The 22,538-nt window shown below is 40.7% G+C and overlaps 1 protein-coding gene across 1 annotated transcript in view; it reads right to left on the bottom strand.

Moving 5' to 3' along the window:
- ADGRF1 (adhesion G protein-coupled receptor F1) overlaps positions 1-22,232 on the bottom strand; it is a 36,962-nt gene extending 14,730 nt beyond the window's left edge. The window contains exons 1-8 of the mRNA XM_055574669.1: positions 22,203-22,232; positions 21,596-21,724; positions 20,136-20,193; positions 17,135-17,284; positions 15,607-15,780; positions 5,404-5,504; positions 4,448-4,506; positions 250-401 (exon numbers count right to left, since the gene is read on the bottom strand). Coding sequence (XP_055430644.1) covers positions 250-401; positions 4,448-4,506; positions 5,404-5,504; positions 15,607-15,780; positions 17,135-17,284; positions 20,136-20,193; positions 21,596-21,724; positions 22,203-22,232 — 853 coding nt within the window. The remainder of the gene's footprint in view (positions 1-249; positions 402-4,447; positions 4,507-5,403; positions 5,505-15,606; positions 15,781-17,134; positions 17,285-20,135; positions 20,194-21,595; positions 21,725-22,202) is intronic.
- Positions 22,233-22,538: the final 306 nt, after the last annotated feature.

The raw sequence follows: 22,538 nt of genomic DNA, 5'->3' as shown, positions 1-22,538 counted from the left end.
TTCCCAGGTGGCTCAGTGATAAAGAATCCACCTGCTGATGCAGGAGACGAAGGAGATGCAGGTTCAATCCTTGGTCTGGGAAGATCTTCTGGAGGAGGAAATGGCAGCCCATTCCATTATTCTTGCCTGGAAAATCCCATGGACAGAAGGACCTGGCGGGCTACAGTCCACTGGGGAACAAAGAGTCCCACATGACTGAGTGTCTGAGCCTATATACAGGTAACCTAATTCTACAGAATCCAACATTACCTTCTCCAAACACTCTGAAAGAATTTTCTTCAAGTGCATACAGCTGGCGCAGATATGTCTTAGCTTTCTCAACCATCTGCTCAATGCCCGACAGGAGCTCAGATGTGCTGCTGGAACCAACAACTTCATACCCAACAACGATGCTTCCATCTCTTCAGTGATGATGTGGAAAGAAAAATGAGATTTATTTGTTCAGTCACTCAGAGCTTACTCTGTGGGGGTGACATTAGGTCTGTAGGAATAGATCAAACAGATTTGATTTTTGCCTAAGTGGAGCTTACATGCTGGTAGAGAAGGCAAGGAAAATAGAAACAAATAACTACTATATACAAATATATATAATTCTAAATTTTGTTAAGTGTTATGATAGACAAGCTCAGGGATAGAGTTACAGATATAGAAAACAAACATGGTTACCAGGGTTTAACATGAGGGCAGGGATAAATTGGAAGCCTGGAATTGACATATACACACCACTATATATAAAATCTTTCCCAGATTTTAGGAAAAGATTGAAGGCTGGAGGAGAAGGGGACAACAGAGGATGAGATGGTTGGATGGCATCACCGACTTGATGGACATGAGTTTGAGCAAGCTTGGGGAGTTGGTGATGGACAGGGAAGCCTGGTGTGCTGCAGTCCATGGGGTTGCAAAAAGTCAGACATGACTATGTGACTGAACTGAACTGATATATAAAATAGGTAACTAATAAGCACCTACTGTATAGCACAGGGAAGTCTACTCCATACACTGTAATCACCTATACGGGAAAATAATCTAAAAAAGGGTGGATAAATGTATATGTAGAACTAATTCACTTGGTTGTATACTTGAAACTAAGACAACATTGTAAATCAACTATATCCTATAAAAATTTCAAAGTAAAGTTTCTTCATATAGATCTTTTTAAAAGCATATTGGAACTTCCCTGGTGGTCCAGTGGTTAAGAGCCCACCCTGCAATGCAGGGGGTGCAGTTTCCATCCCTGGTCAGACAACTAAGATCCCACATGCGGTGGAGCAACGGAGCCCACGTGCCACAGCTTGAGAATCCGTGTGCTGCAGCGAAAGATCCCACGTGTTATAACTAAGACATGACACAGCCAGGAAAAGTCCCTAGAATAAGCACGGAGAGCTCTAAGATCTGGGTTCTAGATCTTAGGACCCTGGGTCCTAGGAGAACAGCATCTCTGGAACTGAGATGGGGAAGATGGCAGGAGAAGAATGTGAAAGGTTATGATGGGGGGAGATGGAGGACCCCCATTTTGGACATGTTACATTTGACATGTCTACTAGAAAATCAACTGGAGATGTTAATAGGCATTGGATATTTGAGTTTGGAATTTAAGGGAGAGGCTGAAGTCACATAACATGTTTAGAACCCACCTGCATACAGACGGTATTTGAAGTTATGAGAACCAGTGAGATAATATATATTAATTTAATCCTGCGATTCAATGAGGGTTAGGCTTTAGGATTATTCTCATTGTATAGATAAGGGAACAAAGTCCTAAAGAGAAGTTGGGCCAGGTCATTAATTATTAATTGATGGGGACTTCCCTGATGGTCCAATGGCTAAGACTCCAGCCTCCCAGTGTAGGGGGCCTGGCGTTTGATCCCTGGTTGGGGAACTAGATCCCATATGCTGCAAAAAAGAGTTTCCATGCCACAGCTAAAAGGATCCTGTGGGCCACACTAGACCTGGTGTAGCCAAATAAAGTAATATTTCTTAAAAGTTATTAGTTGATGGATAAGAACCGCTGGCTCTAGTTTCATTCTTTTACAAGTGGTTGACCAGAGTTCCCAGCACCACTTGTTAAAGAGATTGTCTTTAATCCATTGTATATTCTTGCCTCCTTTGTCGAAGATAAGGCTAACAAACACATGAAAAGATGCTCAACATCACTCATTATCAGAGAAATGCAAATCAAAACCACTATGAGGTACCATTTCACGCCAGTCAGAATGGCTGCAATCCAAAAGTCTACAAGTAATAAATGCTGGAGAGGGTGTGGAGAAAAGGGAACCCTCTTACACTGTTGGTGGGAATGCAAACTAGTGCAGCCACTATGGAGAACAGTGTGGAGATTCCTTAAAAAACTGGAAATAGACATGCCTTATGATCCAGCAATCCCACTGCTGGGCATACACACTGAGAAAACCAGAAGGGAAAGAGACACGAGTACCCCAATGTTCATCGCAGCACTGTTTATAATAGCCAGGACATGGAAGCAACCTAGATGTCCATCAGCAGATGAATGGATAAGAAAGCTGTGGTACATATACACAATGGAGTATTATTCAGCCATTAAAAAGAATACATTTGAATCAGTTCTAATGAGGTGGATGAAACTGGAGCCTATTATACAGAGTGAAGTAAGCCAGAAAGAAAAACACCAATACAGTATACTAACGCATATATATGGAATTTAGAAAGATGGTAACAATAACCCTGTGTACGAGACAGCAAAAGAGACACTGATGTATAGAACAGTCTTAAGGACTCTGTGGGAGAGGGAGAGGGTGGGAAGATTTGGGAGAATGGCATTGAAACATGTAAATATCATGTATGAAATGAGTTGCCAGTCCAGGTTCGATGCACGATACTGGATGCTTGGGGCTGGTGCACTGGGACGACCCAGAGGGATGGAATGGGGAGGGAGGAGGGAGGAGGGTTCAGGATGGGGAACACATGTATACCTGTGGCGGATTCATTTTGATATTTGGCAAATCTAATACAGTTATGTAAAGTTTAAAAATAAAATAAAATTAAAATAAAAAAAAAAAAAAAAAAAAAAAAAAAAAAAAAAAAAAGAACCGCTGGCTCTCTGAAGCTCAATTTTTTTTTCTTTTCTTTTTTTTAGATTCAAACAAAGATTATTCCAAACGTCAAATTCTTAATCACTTCATTGAACTAACATTGAGCTACACTGAACTCACAATAAATAAACCCAAATACCTTTTTAGGTTGTAATGGTCACAATGTTGCTTCATTGATATGGCTCTTCTATAGTGTTTGAAAAGTATTTTTCTGCCTATTATTTCATTTTATGTAATTGAGCTTCAGTCAGATTCCATAGCTATTAATAGTTCTGTTTGACAGATAAATAGAGACAGTGAGAGATTAAGATTTATTTTAGGTCATATATGTAAAGAGCAAGGCCAAAATAGTTGCATTTTATAGACAAGTCCACTTTTACTGTGATTTTGTCTATGAATTATTGAGGACAATTTGTAAGATAGATAGATAATTTGGTGGCACATAAATTAGAAATATAAATAGAAAACCAGGACCAAGGAAAAGAAAAGTGTGAGTATTGAATACAAAACTGTTGACTGATTTTCAATTTTGTCTATGAATTTAATAACGACAGTCAGAAGCAGAAGTTACATGAATTATATAGACCTTGATATAAGAAAAAGGAAGCAGAGTTTTTCCTAGCACTAAATTTTAAAGAATATTATACATGTGATCCTTTTTGTAAGTACATGAGAAGACTTATAGGATAATGTTCAAAACAGTATATTTGTAACAAATGTTACTGAAAATTTCCTATAACTATTCTTTACCTGTGAAAAAAAAAATATAAGAAGCTAAATTCTCTGACCTCTAAGTCACTACTTCCTCTAACAGACTATAAATAGCTGGTAATCAACACACACATGGGTAACTAACCAAACAGCTTTTGAATTAAAGTATCAACAAAAGGATAATTTACTAAATACCTCTCTATTTGCTGTAGACAATGACTACTGGGCTTTGAAGCATGGTACATACATGATATCTTACCCAAGGAGCCCCTTCTGGCTCCCAGTTATACAACGTTACACCCTCTCTGCTGAGGAGCAAACCCATTCCTTCACAACCCACGACCCTCATCCCCACTCCTCGCCCCTTCCTATTCATGCCTTCCTGCTTCTTTCCAAGCTCTACTCTGCCATCTGGGTTTCTGATTCTAGTTTCTGATCCATAGTTTTGAGAATGACATTTAATATTTATGCTTGCAAAAACATTTAAGTGAGAATATAAGCCTTCTTCTTCAGACTTTCGCAAGCATCACAGACTTTTATCCAGCTTTAGTAAGAATCCTACGTCAAAGACCAGTTCTGACCTATTTTCTGTTGTGGTCACTTGGAAACAGCATGAGACAGCCTACTTGGCTCTGGGGAGGCCCTTCTAAGACCACTGTGGTACTTACCGAAACTGGGTGACTTGAACGGATTCAAAACCTTGGATTCCTTTGTATGCTTCCTTTAGCTTTACAAAGAGAGCAAAGGGGAATGTGTTGATCTTTGTCCCCACACAAGAAAGACATTTGAGCAAAAAAATGGATGCAGACAATAAATAAACCAACTGAAGCCCTGAGCAAAGGAAAGAGACTTGGCAGGAGGTAATTGTGTGTTACAGAAATATTATTAAAATGACAGCAGAGAATGGGCACCCACACGCCTGTGCACACACACAGTTTAATCTTGAGGTGGCTAATAAAGAACGTAGAAGCAATTGCTTAGATTAGAGGATGAATTTGGTGCCAGATAGTATAATAAATTCACCCAAACCTATATTTTCCTTCCCCTAAATAAGCCATTTATTTCGACAGATGCCTAAACTGAATCTACTTGTGAAGTATTTGTGCATGTCTTCAGTTAGGACCACACCTGAACCACCAGCCTAGAGAGAGGTAGTTTTATGTGACTTCAGTATGAAGTCCAGAATTCTGGAGAGTAACTCTCTTTAGCCTCTAACAAGAGAGGCTTCTCTAAGAAAAAAAAAATCCCAAATGTTAACAATTTGGGATCATGAAACTTTCTTTAGACAAATAAAAATCAGAAAATAAAATCAGAAAATAAAAACTCAGATCATGAAAACTTTCTTTAGACAAATAAAAATCAGAAAATAATAAGGCTTGGTTTAATATTACCCTAATGAATGAGCAAAACCAAGCACTAAAGGAATGAGAAGAGGTCAGCTGCTTAACACTCCTTGAAAGAATATGTTTAAAATATATTCTTTGTGGGCAGAGTGATTAATTGCTGGGTAAGAACTAATTGAAAAATGAATAAAGAGTATGTGTTAAATAAACATGTTGAATTAGAAACATCTGAAGTTATGTTTAACCAATAAGTTCTTATGTAATAAGAGGAAAATGCTTACCTGCATTTCAATTCCAGTGGTATATTTGGCATACATAGCAGAAGATGAATCCAAAAGGTCTTCTGTAAATTTCTCATTAATTTTGAAAGTACCCCAAACCTCTATGGAAAATAAGAAATTTACAGAGATAAAAATTACTTACTGGATATAGCATAAAATTACAAAAGTCTAATTCAGCCTATCTATTTGACAGTGGTACTTCAATTCTTTTATTTTTATTTTTTTGGTCAATTTCTTTTTATGATGAATGTTCCCCTAAAGTAACTAACACAGGAAGAAAAATAATTCTCTTTTGTGGTTTTGGAACATAATGGGAAATTGCAGTAATCAAGACTACCTTTCGTTGTTGTTCAGTGGCTGAGTCATGGCTGACTCTTTGATATTCCAAGGACTGCAGAACTTCAGACTTTCTTGGCCTTCACTAGCTCCTGGAACTTGCTCAGATTCGTGTTCAGTGAGTCAGTGATGCTATCTATCCATCTCATCCTCTGCTGTTCCTTCTCCTTTTGCCTTCAATCTTTCTCAGCTTCAGGGACTTTTCCAATGAGACAGCTCTTTGCATCAGGTGGCCAAAGTATTACAGCTTCAGCTTCAGCATCAGTCCAATGAAAGTTCAAGGTTGATTCCTTAGGATTGATTAGTTTGAACTCCTTGCAGTCCAAAGGACTCTCAAGAGTTTCCTCCAGCAACACAATTTGAAATCTTCAATTCTTTGGCGCTCAGCCTTCTTTACGGTCCAAATCACACATCTGTACGTGACAACTAGAAAAAACCCTAGCTTTGACTCTATGGGCCTTTGTCAGCAAAGAGATGTCTTTAGTTTTTAACACACTGTCTAGGTTTGTCATAGCTTTCCTTCCAAGGAGCAGGCATCTTTTAATATCATGGCTGCAGTCACCATCCACAGTGATTTTGGAGCCCAAGAAAATAAAGTCTCTCATTGTTTCCACTTTTTCCCTTTCTATTTGCCATAAAGTGATGGGACCAGATGCCATGAACTTAGTTTTTTGAATGCTGAGCTTCAAGCTAGCTTTTCCACTCTCCTCTTTCACCTTTATCAAGAGACTCTTTAGTTCCTCTTCACTTTCTGCCATAAGAGGGATATCATCTACATATCTGAGGTTGTTGATATTTCTCCTGGCAATCTTGATTCCAGCTGGTGATTCATCCAGCCCTGAATTTCATGTGATAAACTCTGAATAAAAGTTAAATAAGCATGGTGACAATATACAGACTTGACATGCTCCTTTCCCAATTTTGAACCAGCCCATTGTTCCATGTCCTGTTTTAACTGTTGATTCTTGACCTGCATACAGGTTTCTCAGGAGACAGGTAAGGTGGTCTAGTGTTCTCATCCCTTGAAGAATTTTCCACAGTGTACTGTGATCCACACAGTCAAAGGGGTTAGTGTAGTCAATGAAGTAGATGCCTTTCTGAAATTCCCTTGCTTTTTCTATGATCTAACAGATGTTGGCAATTTGATCTCTGGTTCCTTTGCCTTTTTATTTTTTTATTTTTTATTTTTTTTTTTTAATTTTATTTTATTTTTAAACTTTACATAACTGTATTAGATTTGCCAATTATCAAAATGAATCTGCCACAGGTACACATGTGTTCCCCATCCCGAACCCTCCTCCCTCCCCCCTCCCCATTCCATCCCTCTGGGTCGTCCCAGTGCACCAGCCCCAAGCATCCAGCATCGTGCATCAAACCTGGACTGGCAACTCATTTCATACATGATATTTTACATGTTTCAATGCCATTCTCCCAAATCTTCCCACCCTCTCCCTCTCCCACAGAGTCCATAAGACTGTTCTATACATCGGTGTCTCTTTTGCTGTCTCGTACACAGGGTTATTGTTACCATCTTTCTAAATTCCATATATATGCGTTAGTATACTGTATTGGTGCTTTTCTTTCTGGCTTACTTCACTCTGTATAATAGGCTCCAGTTTCATCCACCTCATTAGAACTGATTCAAATGTATTCTTTTTAATGGCTGAATAATACTCCATTGTGTATATGTACCACAGCATTCTTATCCATTCATCTGCTGATGGACATCTAGGTTGCTTCCATGTCCTGGCTATTATAAACAGTGCTGCGATGAACATTGGGGTACACGTGTCTCTTTCCCTTCTGGTTTTCTCAGTGTGTATGCCCAGAAGTGGGATTGCTGGATCATAAGGCATGTCTATTTCCAGTTTTTTAAGGAATCTCCACACTGTTCTCCATAGTGGCTGTACTAGTTTGCATTCCCACCAACAGTGTAAGAGGGTTCCCTTTTCTCCACACCCTCTCCAGCATTTATTGCTTGTAGACTTTTGGATCGCAGCCATTCTGACTGGTGTGAAATGGTACCTCATAGTGGTTTTGATTTGCATTTCTCTGATAATGAGTGATGTTGAGCATCTTTTCATGTGTTTGTTAGCCATCTGTATGTCTTCTTTGGAGAAATGTCTATTTAGTTCTTTGGCCCATTTTTTGATTGGGTCATTTATTTTTCTGGAGTTGAGCTGTAGGAGTTGCTTGTATATTCTCGAGATTAGTTGTTTGTCAGTTGCTTCATTTGCTATTATCTTCTCCCATTCTGAAGGCTGTCTTTTCACCTTGCTAATAGTTTCCTTTGATGTGCAGAAGCTTTTAAGGTTAATTAGGTCCCATTTGTTTATTTTTGCTTTTATTTCCAATATTCTGGGAGGTGGGTCATAGAGGATCCTGCTGTGATGTATGTCAGAGAGTGTTTTGCCTATGTTCTCCTCTAGGAGTTTTATAGTTTCTGGTCTTACGTTGAGATCTTTAATCCATTTTGAGTTTATTTTTGTGTATGGTGTTAGAAAGTGTTCTAGTTTCATTCTTTTACAAGTGGTTGACCAGAGTTCCCAGCACCACTTGTTAAAGAGATTGTCTTTAATCCATTGTATATTCTTGCCTCCTTTGTCGAAGATAAGGTGTCCATATGTGCGTGGATTTATCTCTGGGCTTTCTATTTTGTTCCATTGATCTATATTTCTGTCTTTGTGCCAGTACCATACTGTCTTGATAACTGTGGCTTTGTAGTAGAGCCTGAAGTCAGGTAGGTTGATTCCTCCAGTTCCATTCTTCTTTCTCAAGATCGCTTTGGCTATTCGAGGTTTTTTGTTTTTCCATACAAATTGTGAAATTATTTGTTCTAGCTCTGTGAAGAATGCTGTTGGTAGCTTGATAGGGATTGCATTGAATCTATAGATTGCTTTGGGTAGTATACTCATTTTCACTACATTGATTCTTCCAATCCATGAACATGGTATATTTCTCCATCTGTTAGTGTCCTCTTTGATTTCTTTCACCAGTGTTTTATAGTTTTCTATATATAGGTCTTTAGATTCTTTAGGTAGATATACTCCTAAGTATTTTATTCTTTCCATTGCAATGGTGAATGGAATTGTTTCCTTAATTTCTCTTTCTGTTTTCTCATTATTAGTGTATAGGAATGCAAGGGATTTCTGGGTGTTGATTTTATATCCTGCAACTTTACTATAGTCATTGATTAGTTCTAGTAATTTTCTGGTGGAGTCTTTAGGGTTTTCTATGTAGAGGATCATGTCATCTGCAAACAGTGAGAGCTTTACTTCTTCTTTTCCAATTTGGATTCCTTTTATTTCTTTTTCTGTTCTGATTGCTGTGGCCAAAACTTCCAAAACTATGTTGAATAGTAATGGTGAAAGTGGGCACCCTTGTCTTGTTCCTGACTTTAGAGGAAATGCTTTCAATTTTTCACCATTGAGGATAATGTTTGCTGTGGGTTTGTCATATATAGCTTTGATTATGTTGAGGTATGTTCCTTCTATTCCTGCTTTCTGGAGAGTTTTTATCATAAATGGATGTAGAATTTTGTCAAAGGCTTTCTCTGCATCTATTGAGATAATCATATGGTTTTTATTTTTCAATTTGTTAATGTGGTGTATTACATTGATTGATTTGCGGATATTGAAGAATCCTTGCATCCCTGGGATAAAGCCCACTTGGTCATGGTGTATGATCTTTTTAATGTGTTGTTGGATTCTGATTGCTAGAATTTTGTTAAGGATTTTTGCATCTATGTTCATCAGTGATATTGGCCTGTAGTTTTCTTTTTTTGTGGGATCTTTGTCAGGTTTTGGTATTAGGGTGATGGTGGCCTCATAGAATGAGTTTGGAAGTTTACCATCCTCTGCAATTTTCTGGAAGAGTTTGAGCAGGATAGGTGTTAGCTCTTCTCTAAATTTTTGGTAGAATTCAGCTGTGAAGCCGTCTGGACCTGGGCTTTTGTTTGCTGGAAGATTTTTGATTACAGTTTCAATTTCCGTGCTTGTGATGGGTCTGTTAAGATTCTCTATTTCTTCCTGATCGAGTTTTGGAAAGTTGTACTTTTCTAAGAATTTGTCCATTTCTTCCTCGTTGTCCATTTTATTGGCATATAATTGTTGATAGTAGTCTCTTATGATCCTTTGTATTTCTGTGTTGTCTGTTGTGATCTCTCCATTTTCATTTCTAATTTTATTGATTTGATTTTTCTCCCTTTGTTTCTTGATGAGTCTAGCTAATGGTTTGTCAATTTTATTTATCCTTTCAAAGAACCAGCTTTTGGTTTTGTTGATTTTTGCTATGGTCTCTTTTGTTTCTTTTGCATTTATTTCTGCTCTAATTTTTAAGATTTCTTTCCTTCTACTAACCCTGGGGTTCTTCATTTCTTCCTTTTCTAGTTGCTTTAGGTGTAGAGTTAGGTTATTTATTTGACTTTTTTCTTGTTTCTTGAGGTGTGCCTGTATTGCTATGAACTTTCCCCTTAGGACTGCTTTCACCGTGTCCCACAGGTTTTGGGTTGTTGTGTTTTCATTTTCATTCGTTTCTATGCAAGTTTTGATTTCTTTTTTGATTTCTTCTGTGATTTGTTGGTTATTCAGCAGCGTGTTGTTCAGCCTCCATATGTTGGATTTTTTAATAGTTTTTCTCCTGTAATTGAGATCTAATCTTACTGCATTGTGGTCAGAAAAGATGCTTGGAATGATTTCTATTTTTTTGAATTTACCAAGGCTAGCTTTATGGCCCAGGATGTGATCTATCCTGGAGAAGGTTCCATGTGCGCTTGAGAAGAAGGTGAAATTCATTGTTTTGGGATGAAATGTCCTATAGATATCAATTAGGTCTAACTGGTCTATTGTATCGTTTAAAGTTTGTGTTTCCTTGTTAATTTTCTGTTTAGTTGATCTATCCATAGGTGTGAGTGGAGTATTAAAGTCTCCCACTATTATTGTGTTATTGTTAATTTCTTCTTTCATACTTGTTAGCATTTGTCTTACATACTGCGGTGCTCCCGTGTTGGGTGCATATATATTTATAATTGTTATATCTTCTTCTTGGATTGATCCTTTGATCATTATGTAGTGACCATCTTTGTCTCTTTTCACAGTCTTTGTTTTAAAGTCTATTTTATCTGATATGAGTATGTATGTCTCCTGCCTCCTTCTTCTCTTCCCTGTATAACTCCGTGAACATCTCTGAGCGGTCCAGTTGTGGAGTGCACATAAGAAAGTGACTACTGGCTAGCCCACTCTCTCCACTATTGATTCCACCTCATCTCATTTGGGTCACCTCTAACTCCCTCCTCCCTCTTCTCTTCTCCATGTAACGCTGTGAACCTCTCTGAGTGACCCTCACAGTAGAGAAACTTTTCATCTTTAACGTAGATGTTTTATCAGTGGTGCTGTATAGAAGGAGAAGTTTTGAAACTACTGTAAAATTAAGACCGATAACTGGAAGTAGGAGGCTTAAGTCCAAACCCTGACTCCAGGGAACTCCTGACTCCAAGGAACATTAATTGACAGGAGCTCATCAAACGCCTCCATACTGACACTGAAACCAAGCACCACACAAGGGCCAACAAGTTCCAGGGCAAGACATACCAAGCAAATTCTCCAGCAACAAAGGAACACAGCCCTGAGCTTCAAGATACAGGCTGCCCAAAGTCACCCCAAAACCATAGACATCTCATAACTCATTATTGGACATTTCATTACACTCCAGAGAGAAGAAATACAGCTCCATCCACCAGAACATCAACACAAGCTTCCCTAACCAGGAAACCTTGACAAGCCACCTGTACAAACCCACACACAGCGAGGAAACGCCACAATAAAGAGAACTCCACAAACTGCCAGAATACAGAAAGGACACCCCAAACTCAGCAATTTAAACAAGATGAAGAGACAGAGGAATACCCAGCAGATAAAGGAACAGGATAAATGCCCACCAAACCAAACAAAAGAGGAAGAGATAGGGAATCTACCTGATAAAGAATTCCAAATAATGATAGTGAAATTGATCCAAAATCTTGAAATTAAAATGGAATCACAGATAAATAGCCTGGAGGCAAGGATTGAGAAGATGCAAGAAAGGTTTAACAAGGACTTAGAAGAAATAAAAAAGAGTCAATATATAATGAATAATGCAATAAGTGAAATTAAAAACACTCTGGAGGCAACAAATAGTAGAATAACAGAGGCAGAAGATAGGATTAGTGAATTAGAAGATAGAATGGTAGAAATAAATGAATCAGAGAGGATAAAAGAAAAACAAATTAAAAGAAATGAGGACAATCTCAGAGACCTCCAGGACAATATTAAACGCTACAACATTCGAATCATAGGGATCCCAGAAGAAGAAGACAAAAAGAAAGACCATGAGAAAATACTTGAGGAGATAATAGTTGAAAACTTCCCTAAAATGGGGAAGGAAATAATCACCCAAGTCCAAGAAACCCAGAGAGTCCCAAACAGGATAAACCCAAGGCGAAACACCCCAAGACACATAGTAATCAAATTAACAAAGATCAAACACAAAGAACAAATATTAAAAGCAGCAAGGGAAAAACAACAAATAACACACAAGGGAATTCCCATAAGGATAACAGCTGATCTTTCAATAGAAACTCTTCAAGCCAGGAGGGAATGGCAAGACATACTTAAAATGATGAAAGAAAATAACCTACAGCCCAGATTATTGTACCCAGCAAGGATCTCATTCAAGTATGAAGGAGAAATCAAAAGCTTTTCAGACAAGCAAAAGCTGAGAGAATTCTGCACCACCAAACCAGCTCTCCAACAAATACTAAAGGATATTCTCTAGACAGGAAACACAAAAATTGTGTATAAATTCGAACCCAAAACAATAAAGTAAATGGCAACGGGGTCATACTTATCAGTAATTACCTTAAACGTAAATGGGTTGAATGCCCCAACCAAAAGACAAAGACTGGCTGAATGGATACAAAAACAAGACCCCTGCATATGTTGTCTACAAGAGACCCACCTCAAAACAGGGGACACATACAGACTGAAAGTGAAGGGCTGGAAAAAGATTTTCCATGCGAATAGGGACCAAAAGAAAGCAGGAGTAGCAATACTCATATCCTTTGCCTTTTTAAAATCCAGCTTGTACTTCCAGCTGGAAGTTCTCCATTCACACACTTCTGAAACTTAGATTGAAGGATTTTGAGCATTACTTTGCTAGCAAGTGAACTGAGCGCAATTGTATAGTAGAGTAGTTTGAACATTCTTTGGCATTGCCTTTCTTTGGGGTTGGAATGAAAACTGACCTTTTCCAGTCCTCCAACCACTGCTAAACTTTCCAGATTTGCTGGCATGTAGAGTGTAGCACTTTAACAACATCATCTTTTAGGATTTGACATAGCTCATCTGGAATTCTATCACCTCCACTAACTTTGTTCGTAGTGATGGTACTTCAGTCCCACTTGACTTCACACTCCAGGATGTCTGGCTCTAGGTGAGTGATCACACCACCATGGTTATCTGGGTCATTAAGACCTTTTTGGTATAGTTCTTCTCTGTATTCTTGCCACCTCTGCTTCTGTTAGGTCCATAGTGTTTCTATCCTTTATTGTATCCATCTTTGCATGAAATGTTCCCTTCGTATCTCTAATTTTCTTGAAGAGATCCCAAGTCTTTCCCATTCTATTGTTTCCCTCTATTTCTTTGCATTGTTCACTTAAGAAGGCTTTCTTATCTCTCCTTGCTCTTCCTTGGAACTCTGCTTCAGATGGGTATATTTTTCCCTTCCTCCTTTACTGGAGTGGGGTGCTATTTCCTCCTCCAGTGGCATGGGTCATGACTTCATTGAGTTACATAAGCCCCTTTGCAATGGTAAAGCTGATGAAGAGGATGACCTTATAAGCAGGTAAGCAAGTAAGCACTCATATGTGGTTACAAACAACAGTCACTAGCAATGAAGTATATCTCAATTTAGGCACTAAGCTTAAACACTGTCCCTATTAAAAAAAAAACTTTTTAAAAAATCACTATTTGCTAATTCCAACTTAACCCTTGCTTACCTATCACTGGTGCCTTTCTGCTCTGGGACAGGCTATTCCCTACCTCTGGATGGACAAATCCTGTGTCTTTCATTCAGAACTTGGTTAAATGCACCTCTTTTGCAAGGCCTTCCCTAGGTCCCACATGAAAAGAGTCTTTCCCTCCTTTAAATTCCTACAGTACTTTATCCATACCTCCCTTCCAGCCTTTTCATCTACACATCTATCTGTGAACACACCTCATGTATATACATTCCTACTCTATTTGGGAAAGACCCTTGTGAATGTAATCCCTTTCTGATTCATGCTTGTATTCCTCCAAAGATGGATCAGAAATGGACCACTTTTCAAAGAGTAGGATTCCATCAAAATCTATTGAAAATATGACATTGTCTTTGTACATGTGTTAACAATCTGGCCTCCCCAAGCAGCTTGCTAATTCATCAACAGCAAGAGAAATGCCTTATAGTGACCTCCCAGAATTTGCTCCAGATCTGGGTATAAAGATGGTGCTTAATAATTACATGTTATTTGGGGAGGAAAGGATTGGTCATTTGGGATTAGCAGATGCAAAGTATGATATATAGAATAGATAATCAATAGGTCCTACTGTATAGCAAAGGGAACTATATCCAATATCCTTTGATAAATCATAATGGAAAAGAATATCGAAAGAATACATGTATATATACATATACATACATATACATATGTATATGGACTTCCCAGGTGGTGCTAGTGGTAAAGAACACGCCTGCCATGCAGGAGACAGAAGAAACAGGGGTTCACTCTTTGGGTTGGGAAGACCCCCTGGAGGAGGGCATAGCAACCCACTCCAGTATTCTTGCCTGGAGAATCCCATGGACAGAGGAGCCTGGCGGGCTACAGTCCATTGGGCTGCAAAGAGTAAAACACAACTGAAGCAACTTGGCATGCACAGATGCATACGTGTGTGTGTGTGTGTGTGTGTGTGTGTGTGTGTGTGTGTATCTGAATCTCTTTGCTGTATAGTAGAAATTAAACACAACATTGTAAATCAACTGTATTTCAATACAGTTTTAAAAATAAAAAAGTAAATAAATAAGCATCACCTTAACCTGAATTGCTGTGGTCCTGAAAAAGGGACCAAGGGATACCCAGGGAAGGTGGGCTATTTCAGGTCCTCCTTTACTCTTTGCTCCACTTTACCAAACTCTGGGGCTTCAGGATAACTGGACTAGTCACTGGGGACATTTCCTAAAGTTATTCGGTCTGTTGGGGGCCCACATCATCCGGCTCACCTTATCACACACTGAACATCAACCTAAGCTGGCAGTAGCTCCCTCAGCATCCACTGGTTTCCTAAGCTAGACTTTCAACTTCCATTTAGTTTTGGCAGTTCATCCAGTACATGTATTTGTTGGCAATTTAGAGCATTTCTTTCACTATAATTACTAGATAACCCTCCCTGTTTCACCCCTCTGAATTTTTATTTTCTGGAAATTGATGTTGGCCCAAGAAGTGGAAAGAAAACATGATTTACTCAGGCTGTTCCCTGATTTGGAATTCCAAGGAATCTCCCTAAATTTCAGAAGAATCATAGAATTGTTGAGGTGAACTAGATGTACTTCCAGGATAAACTGGCACCCAAACACCAACTTGCATATCCGAATTTTCTGCACTTCCAAATTTCTCAGTGTGTCCAGCCAAGCCTAACATGGCATGTCATCTCTGCCTTTCCATCTCCCTGTAAACACTAGCTCTCCTCTGGAAGGCAAAGAGAAACATCGGGGTGCAGAGCTAAGAGTCCTTTTTCTCTCTGTCACGTGTGGAGGCAGGAGGCCCTGGCTGCCCTCTGGGTGTCCGTAGATGCTTACTTGTTCTCTCACAGAAATAGACGCTCTGGGTGAGGTTGCTGGAATGACAGTCACAGGTCTGGAGTGATCCTGCCTTGAGAAGGGAGCAATTCTGGGGCTCGAGGCACTGGGGAGGAAACCAGGAGTAGCTGTCTTCACAGGCACAGCGCAGGACCCTGTTCTGGTAGCCACAGTCTGCAGGAAAAACAGAGCTTGGTCTTACCGGGCCTTTTTCATAAACTGGCTATAGCTGAGTTCTCATCCTTGGCTTTGACACAGAATCTGAATCAAAAGCTAGAGATATCTCTCTCCAAAAGCTAGAAGAATGAAACCAAAATGGAAACAAGCATGTTTAAAGTTAAGGAAACATCCTGCTCAATAGATACTGAGGTTGGATCAGAAATCCAGCAAACAACAATCAAATATCTTGGAAAGTGAAAGTGAAAGTGTTAGTCTCTCAGTCGTGTCTGACTCTTCTCAACCCCGTAGACTGTAGCCCACAGGTTCCTCTGTCCATGGAATTCTCCAGGCAAGAATACTGGAGTGAGTAGCTGTTCCCTTCCCCAGGGGAATCTTCTCAACCCAGGGATCAAACCCAGGTCTCCCATATTTCAGACAGATTCTTTACCATTTGAGCCACTAGCATCCAAAAGAAGGATGTATGTTCCATTGATACCCTTTGAATGGAGAAAGAAGCAGAAGAAGGTCTGTCAACCTGAGAGTTATTTGAAGGATTCTAGAAGGTATTTGTCCACTGTCTTATTGGAGGCTCTCATCAGCCTAGCATCACTCCCCCAAAGTCCCTGTTAGCCATATGGCAAAGACAGAGGAACCTTTCTGTTGAGAGTCATAAGGAAAAATTCTATTAACCAATTCTGTATGTTTCTATTTGACCTAAAACTCCCACCAAAAATCTTTCCTTTTTAACAGATCAAAAAAACAAAAACAAAAACAAAAACAAAACCCTGGGACAAAGTCACCAGACACTGTTGTGAAATCACACACAACTGCGCCCAGTAAGTGGTTCTCTAACTTGATCGTGCACCAGAATCTTCTGGGAGGGGTCTCATTCCAAAGTTTAGGAGGCAAAGTCTGGGATTTGCATTTTTTTTTACATTCTCTGTTGCTGCTACCACCAGTCTGGGTACCACACCCTGAGAACTTTTGTTTTATATAAATTTCTTAATTTCTCCTAACCCCACTGTGGTGGTTGTTAGTGGGGCTTCCCAGGTGGCTCAGTGGTAAGGAATCCTGATGCCAAGCAGGAGATGCGAGTTCCATCCCTGGGTCGGGAAGATCCCCTGAAGAAGGAAATGGCAACCCACTCCAGTATTCTTGCCTGGAGAATTCCATGGACAGAGAAGCCTGGCAGGCTACATCCATGGGTCACAAAGAGTTGGACACAACTTAGCAACTAAATAATAGCAACAACATTCTTTTCAGTCATAGCTATTGTGGGGGTGACGGATTCCACAGGATAGCCTAAGCTCTACCCGACTCAGGCATCATATTCCCCATTTCTACTCCCAGTCAACAGAGATGGACTCACACGTGGTGGCCTTTGCTCTGATTATCTTCCCTGGCTCAGGTAAGAAAAATGAGGAAAGCGCACAAAACTTCAGAAATTCCTTCAGCTGTCTTTTCTCCTTGGAATTTCGATAGTGCACCTGAAGCAGCAGCTCATATTCCTGGATTGAGCCTAGGAAAAAGAGAGACAGTCAGAGGCATCCTTTCTCGGGCTGGGAGGGAGATACTGCAGAGCAAGTGAGGGCAGAAGAGAGGTCAGGTTCAGCATGGGGCTCGTGGACGCTGCTTGGTATTCACTTCCGCTCATCCAGTCATGGACTAAAAATAAACCTCCAGAGTAAAGCATGCAGAGCGCCCACACAGGCCCAAGACACATCTCTTCTCTGACTTCTGCCAGATTAGCTGCTCCGTGCTCTCCAATCCAGCTCAGCTCCGACGTCCTGATTCTCCCTACTTCTCAGGTCACATCCAGAGTCAAGCTTCAGGGTCAAGACTGAAGGGAAAAGAGGTGAGGAAATCTTAGTCACTCTCCCCTCCTGCTCCCTCAGTTCTGGTCTTCTGAAAGCACTCTGATACTAAACCCCCAGTTCAGACTTCTCTGGTGGTCCAGTGGTTAAGACTTCGCTTTCCAATGCAGGAGGCGTGGTTTCAATCTCTGGTCAAGGAGCTGAGATCCCACATGCCTTCAGGCCAGAAAACCAAAAAAAAAAAAGCAATAATATGTATACCTATGGCTGATTCATGTTGATGTTTCACAGAAACCAACACAATTCTGTAAAGTAGTTATCTTTCAATTAATAAAAATAAATTTGAAATTAAATAAAAGAAGTAATATTGCAAATTCAATAAAGACTTTAAAAATGACCCACACCAGAAAAATCTTTAAAAAATAAATAAATAAATAAAACCCCCAGTCCCCTCTTTCCTCTCCAAAGAGCCTTTCCCTCTCATGCACAAATGTTCCACTAGTTAGCTGAGTTTGATACTGAGATGAAATGCCAAAGTAAAAACCAAAGCAAACCTTACTTGAACCTTAACACACTCTCACCTCCACCTTATCGTTTCTGAGCAGCACTTCTCATTTCCTTAAGGAGAGGCCATTAGGTGCTTTGTGCTGGGAGAGAAGAGGAACCCCACCCAGAATTTACTTGGACACAGTCACATGAAATTTGGTATCAAATTCCATGGGGTCTTAATATCCTCCCAAGGTCCTTTGTGGACCCCAGACTGAGAATGTCAAGGACTTCAGAGGCAAAGAGGCAAAAGGTGAATATCTTTTTCCCCCGAGTCTCATTTCATTGCCATTGATGAAGAAACCTCTAAGAATCCTGTAGATTTCTCAGGACACCACCCTGCTTTCTACGGGCACAGATGAGATGGGGAGGGCTCCTATGAAACTGTCCTGGGGAGTTGGAAGATTTATAGGGAAGAAAAGCAGCTGAATCAATCCCTAGGCGAGGAGGGCATGACAACCCACTCCAGTATTCTTGCCTGGAGAATCCCATGGACAGAGGTGCCTGGTGGGCTATGGTCCACAGGATGGCAAAGAGTGGGACATGACTGAAGTGACTGAACACACACAGAGGACAATCCCTAGGCTTCTTGGAAGGAAATCCAGAGGTTGCAGCCTGTCCTGGGACATTAACAGGAGACTCCTGTCTGTCACGGTTGCCACCTACTCACCTCTCCCCTGCCTCCTTCAGGCCAGAAAGTCTATCCCAGCCTTGGGAATTACCCCCAGTGATGAGGGCTAAGGAGATATCCACTCCCATGGCTCAGACAGGTAAGAGGTGGGGAACTGGGGAAAGGCTGACCCTGGCCACACTGTCAGGGGTTAATGCTTCTTGTTCCGTAACCAGACGGACTGGGGTTGAATCAAGCCTTCACCCGCCCCCGCCCCTCCCTGGACTCTGTCAGTTTCACACTCTGTAAAATAAAGATGGTGATTGAACCTAACTGATAGGATCTGTGTGGGAATTTAATTCATCTAACACACCTAAAATAGTGCCTGGCATTTGCAGCAGTTCAATGTGTATGTGTGCATTTACCATTTTATGGCATTCCAAGTTGAAATTCTGATTTCATTTTCCCAAAGAATTACGGCCTTGCTACAATGTGGGAAGGTCTATGGCCCTGTGAGTATATTGTCGAATGGCAAATTTACTGTCATCGTTCAGTCGCTAAATAGTGTCCGACTCTTGCGACCCCATGGACTGTAGCCCGCCAGGCTCTTCTGTCCATGGGATTCTCCAGGCAAGAAATACTGGAGTGGGTTGCCATTTCCTTCTCCAAGGGATCTTCCCAACCCAGGAATCAAACCCGGGCCTCCTGCACTGCAAGCAGATTCTTTACTGACTGAGCTACGAGGGAGGCCCAGACGGATTGGGGTGGAAGATTCACTGCACTGTAACAAAGCTTTAGTGGTCTGACCCAGGAATCTAACAACCATCTGTGTGTATTGTTTCCATGGGGAAATATACACAATGCTTGAGACATCACACTTACAAATCAAATTTCAGACCACGACTCATTTCTAGATTGAAGTCTGTGCCTTTAATTACATTATTGGGATCAAGATGAGGAAGGAAAGGAAGAATATGGGCAGTTACTGGCTGGGCACGGGGTAGGATACTATGCCTCTATTATATTATTTCATCCTCACAAGGAATTACTGTTATTATCATTCTGCAGATTTGAGGTATATAATGACATGCCCAAGAGCATACAACCCATCAGAAGCACTCCTAGGACTTAAACCCTGCTCTCCTGGCTCCAGTGACTCAGAGGGTAAAGAATCTGCCTGCAGTGCAGGAAGCCTGGGTTTGATCCCTGGGTCAGGAAGAACCCCTGGAGAAGGGAATGGCTACCCACTCCAGTATTCTTGCCTGCAGAATTCCATGGATGGAGGAGCCTGGCAGGCTACAGTCCTTGGGTCTAAAAGAGTCAGACATGAATGGGTGACTAACACCATTACTTTCACTCCTGGTTCCAGTGTATGCTTCCAGTATATGTAAGAGTCTTACCTAGAGGCTTTTCCTTATTCACAATGAGTTCTTGTTTTGTTTTGATGCCTTCATCCCTCTGTTAAAAAGAAAAAAAAAAAAAAAAGAATTACAACAAGGGTTTGTCATGTTGTATTTCATAAAGCTGTTTCATACAACATGCTGTATTTCATGTTGTTGGATTTCCCAGATAAATTAAAATTATGTATCTAAAACCTAGAGAGATGGTGAGTGGGTGCAAGACAAGACATGGCTGAGACACCTTTTGAGCACAGGTCTGAAGGATGTGGGAAAGTGAGGATCTCTGAGAAAGAACTTTCCAAGAGGAGGGAACAGCACGTGCAAAAGCCACGGGATAAGAATATGCCTGGCACGTGAAGGCCAGAGTAGCTATGTGCTGTGGGGGAGGGGGCAGAAGTGAGGTCAGAGAGTATCTCTGGGGAGGCAGGTCCTGTGGATCTTTCTGGGCTGTGGCAAGGGCTGTACAGGATAGGGAACTATACTCGATGTCTTATAATCACCTATAATGGAAAAGAGTCTGAAAAAGAATACATATGTGTAAATATTGGGCTTTCCTGGTGTCTCAGTGGTAAAGAATCTGCCTGCAATGCAAGAGCCATGGGTTTGATCCCTGGATTGGGAAGAACTCCTGCAGAAGGAAATGGCAACCCACTCCAGTATTCTTGCCTGGGAAATTCCATGGACAGAGGAGCCTGGTGGGCTACAGTCTATCGGGTCACAATATTCTTGCCTGGGAAATCCCATGAACAGAGGAACCTGGTGGGCTACAGTCTATTGGGTCACAAAAGAGTTGGAGATGACTTAGCAACTAAACAACTCAATCACTTTGCTGTATACCTGAATCTAACACAATTATAAATTAACTATGTTAGCTAAACTAAAATATGTAAATTATTACTTCAATTTAAAAAAATGGGAACTTCCCTGGTAGTCCAGCAGTTACAAAGCCATCTTCTAATGTGGGGAACACAGGTTCCATCCCTGCTTGAAGATTTAAGATCCCGCCTGCAGCATGGCAGCTAAGCCTGTGAGCTGCAATTAAAACCTGACATGGCCAAATAAGTAAATTTTTAAAATAGACGACTTCTTATTTTTAAAATGACTATTGGAAAAAAAAGAAAGTGAGAATAGGGAAGAGTCCAAGGATTGCTAATGTCGATTAATGTGGATTTATATGTTTTTTCTCCATCAAAGAGGCCATAGGAGAGGATGTGTTGAGTTAGATGTGATCTCCAGGATGGCTTAGTCCAAGATGCTGGTTTTGCTGTCAAGTCATCTAAGCTCCAGGAGATAAAATGACTCGTCTAAGGCCACACAACTAAGGCAGGTGATGTTGAGACAAGAACCCAGCACTTCTGATTCCAAGTCTATGAAATTATGTCATTTCAGTTGCCTAGAGAGTGGTGGGAACTCAAAGTGGCAAAAAGACAGAAAGGAAAACAGGACATACACCAACTCACCTCTAGGAAGCAATCTCGGCCCTTGGTGATCGTGAGGAAGGAGAACAGCCAGAGAGGAAGAAATCTCATCTTCCGTTGGTCCCTCCTGGTCCTGGACAGGACACAAACAGCTGGAGTCACAGTCTGTGACTAGACGTGTGTGCCATGCAAGGATGAGACATGAAGACAAGTCATTCAAACCAAAATTTTAAAATGCATTGGTGGGGGTGGGGGTGGGGAGCAAATCTTGACTTGCTTCACTTTGCAACTGAGCGCATTTAACATCCAGCCTTTTATATTTCACTGAGGTTTTCTTTTCATCTCAGTAAAGACAAACACTCAAATAACCAAGGACCCTAGAAACACTAATATTAAGATAGAATCAGAGTATTTTAGCATTAAAATAGTCATGAATCAATCAGATTTCCTTCTTCATAGTTCATGTAGTTAGCAACAAATTGTCCTCCAGTTCATGGTTATCTCAGAATAATTTAGACACAACGCAGCCCACAGTCATGGCGATAAAATGCCCTTTACAGCTCCATGGGAAAAGATGAAGAGCTATGATTCCCCAGCATTGGAATCAGTGCCTGGAGTCAGCAGCACAGAAGATCAGCCCAGCACTTACCTTCCTCTCTGGGTGCCCTTTGAACTTCATGCACGCTTTGCCATCCCAACAGCACTGCCCTGTGCTTTGCTCTGTGATCTACATGAAAATAGAACAGTTGGGGAGGGATGGAAGAGGAGGTTGGAGTTAGCAGACGTAAGCTTTTATATAGATAGTAGATAAACAACAAAGTCCTACTGTACAGCACACGGCTGTGCTGTGTGTGCTTGGTCACTTAGTCCTGTCCAACTCTGCGACCCCATGGACTGTAGCCGCCAGGCTCCTCTGTCCATGGGGATTCTCCAGGAAAGAATACTGGAGTGGGTTGCCATGCCCTCCTCCAGGGGAATCTTCCCA

Source organism: Bubalus kerabau, chromosome 3 (genome assembly GCF_029407905.1).
Source record: "Bubalus kerabau isolate K-KA32 ecotype Philippines breed swamp buffalo chromosome 3, PCC_UOA_SB_1v2, whole genome shotgun sequence".
NCBI classification, from domain to species: Eukaryota; Metazoa; Chordata; class Mammalia; order Artiodactyla; family Bovidae; genus Bubalus; species Bubalus kerabau.
The sequence above is the reverse complement of the archived record's forward strand: the minus strand, read 5'-3'. Positions and strand labels throughout refer to the sequence as shown.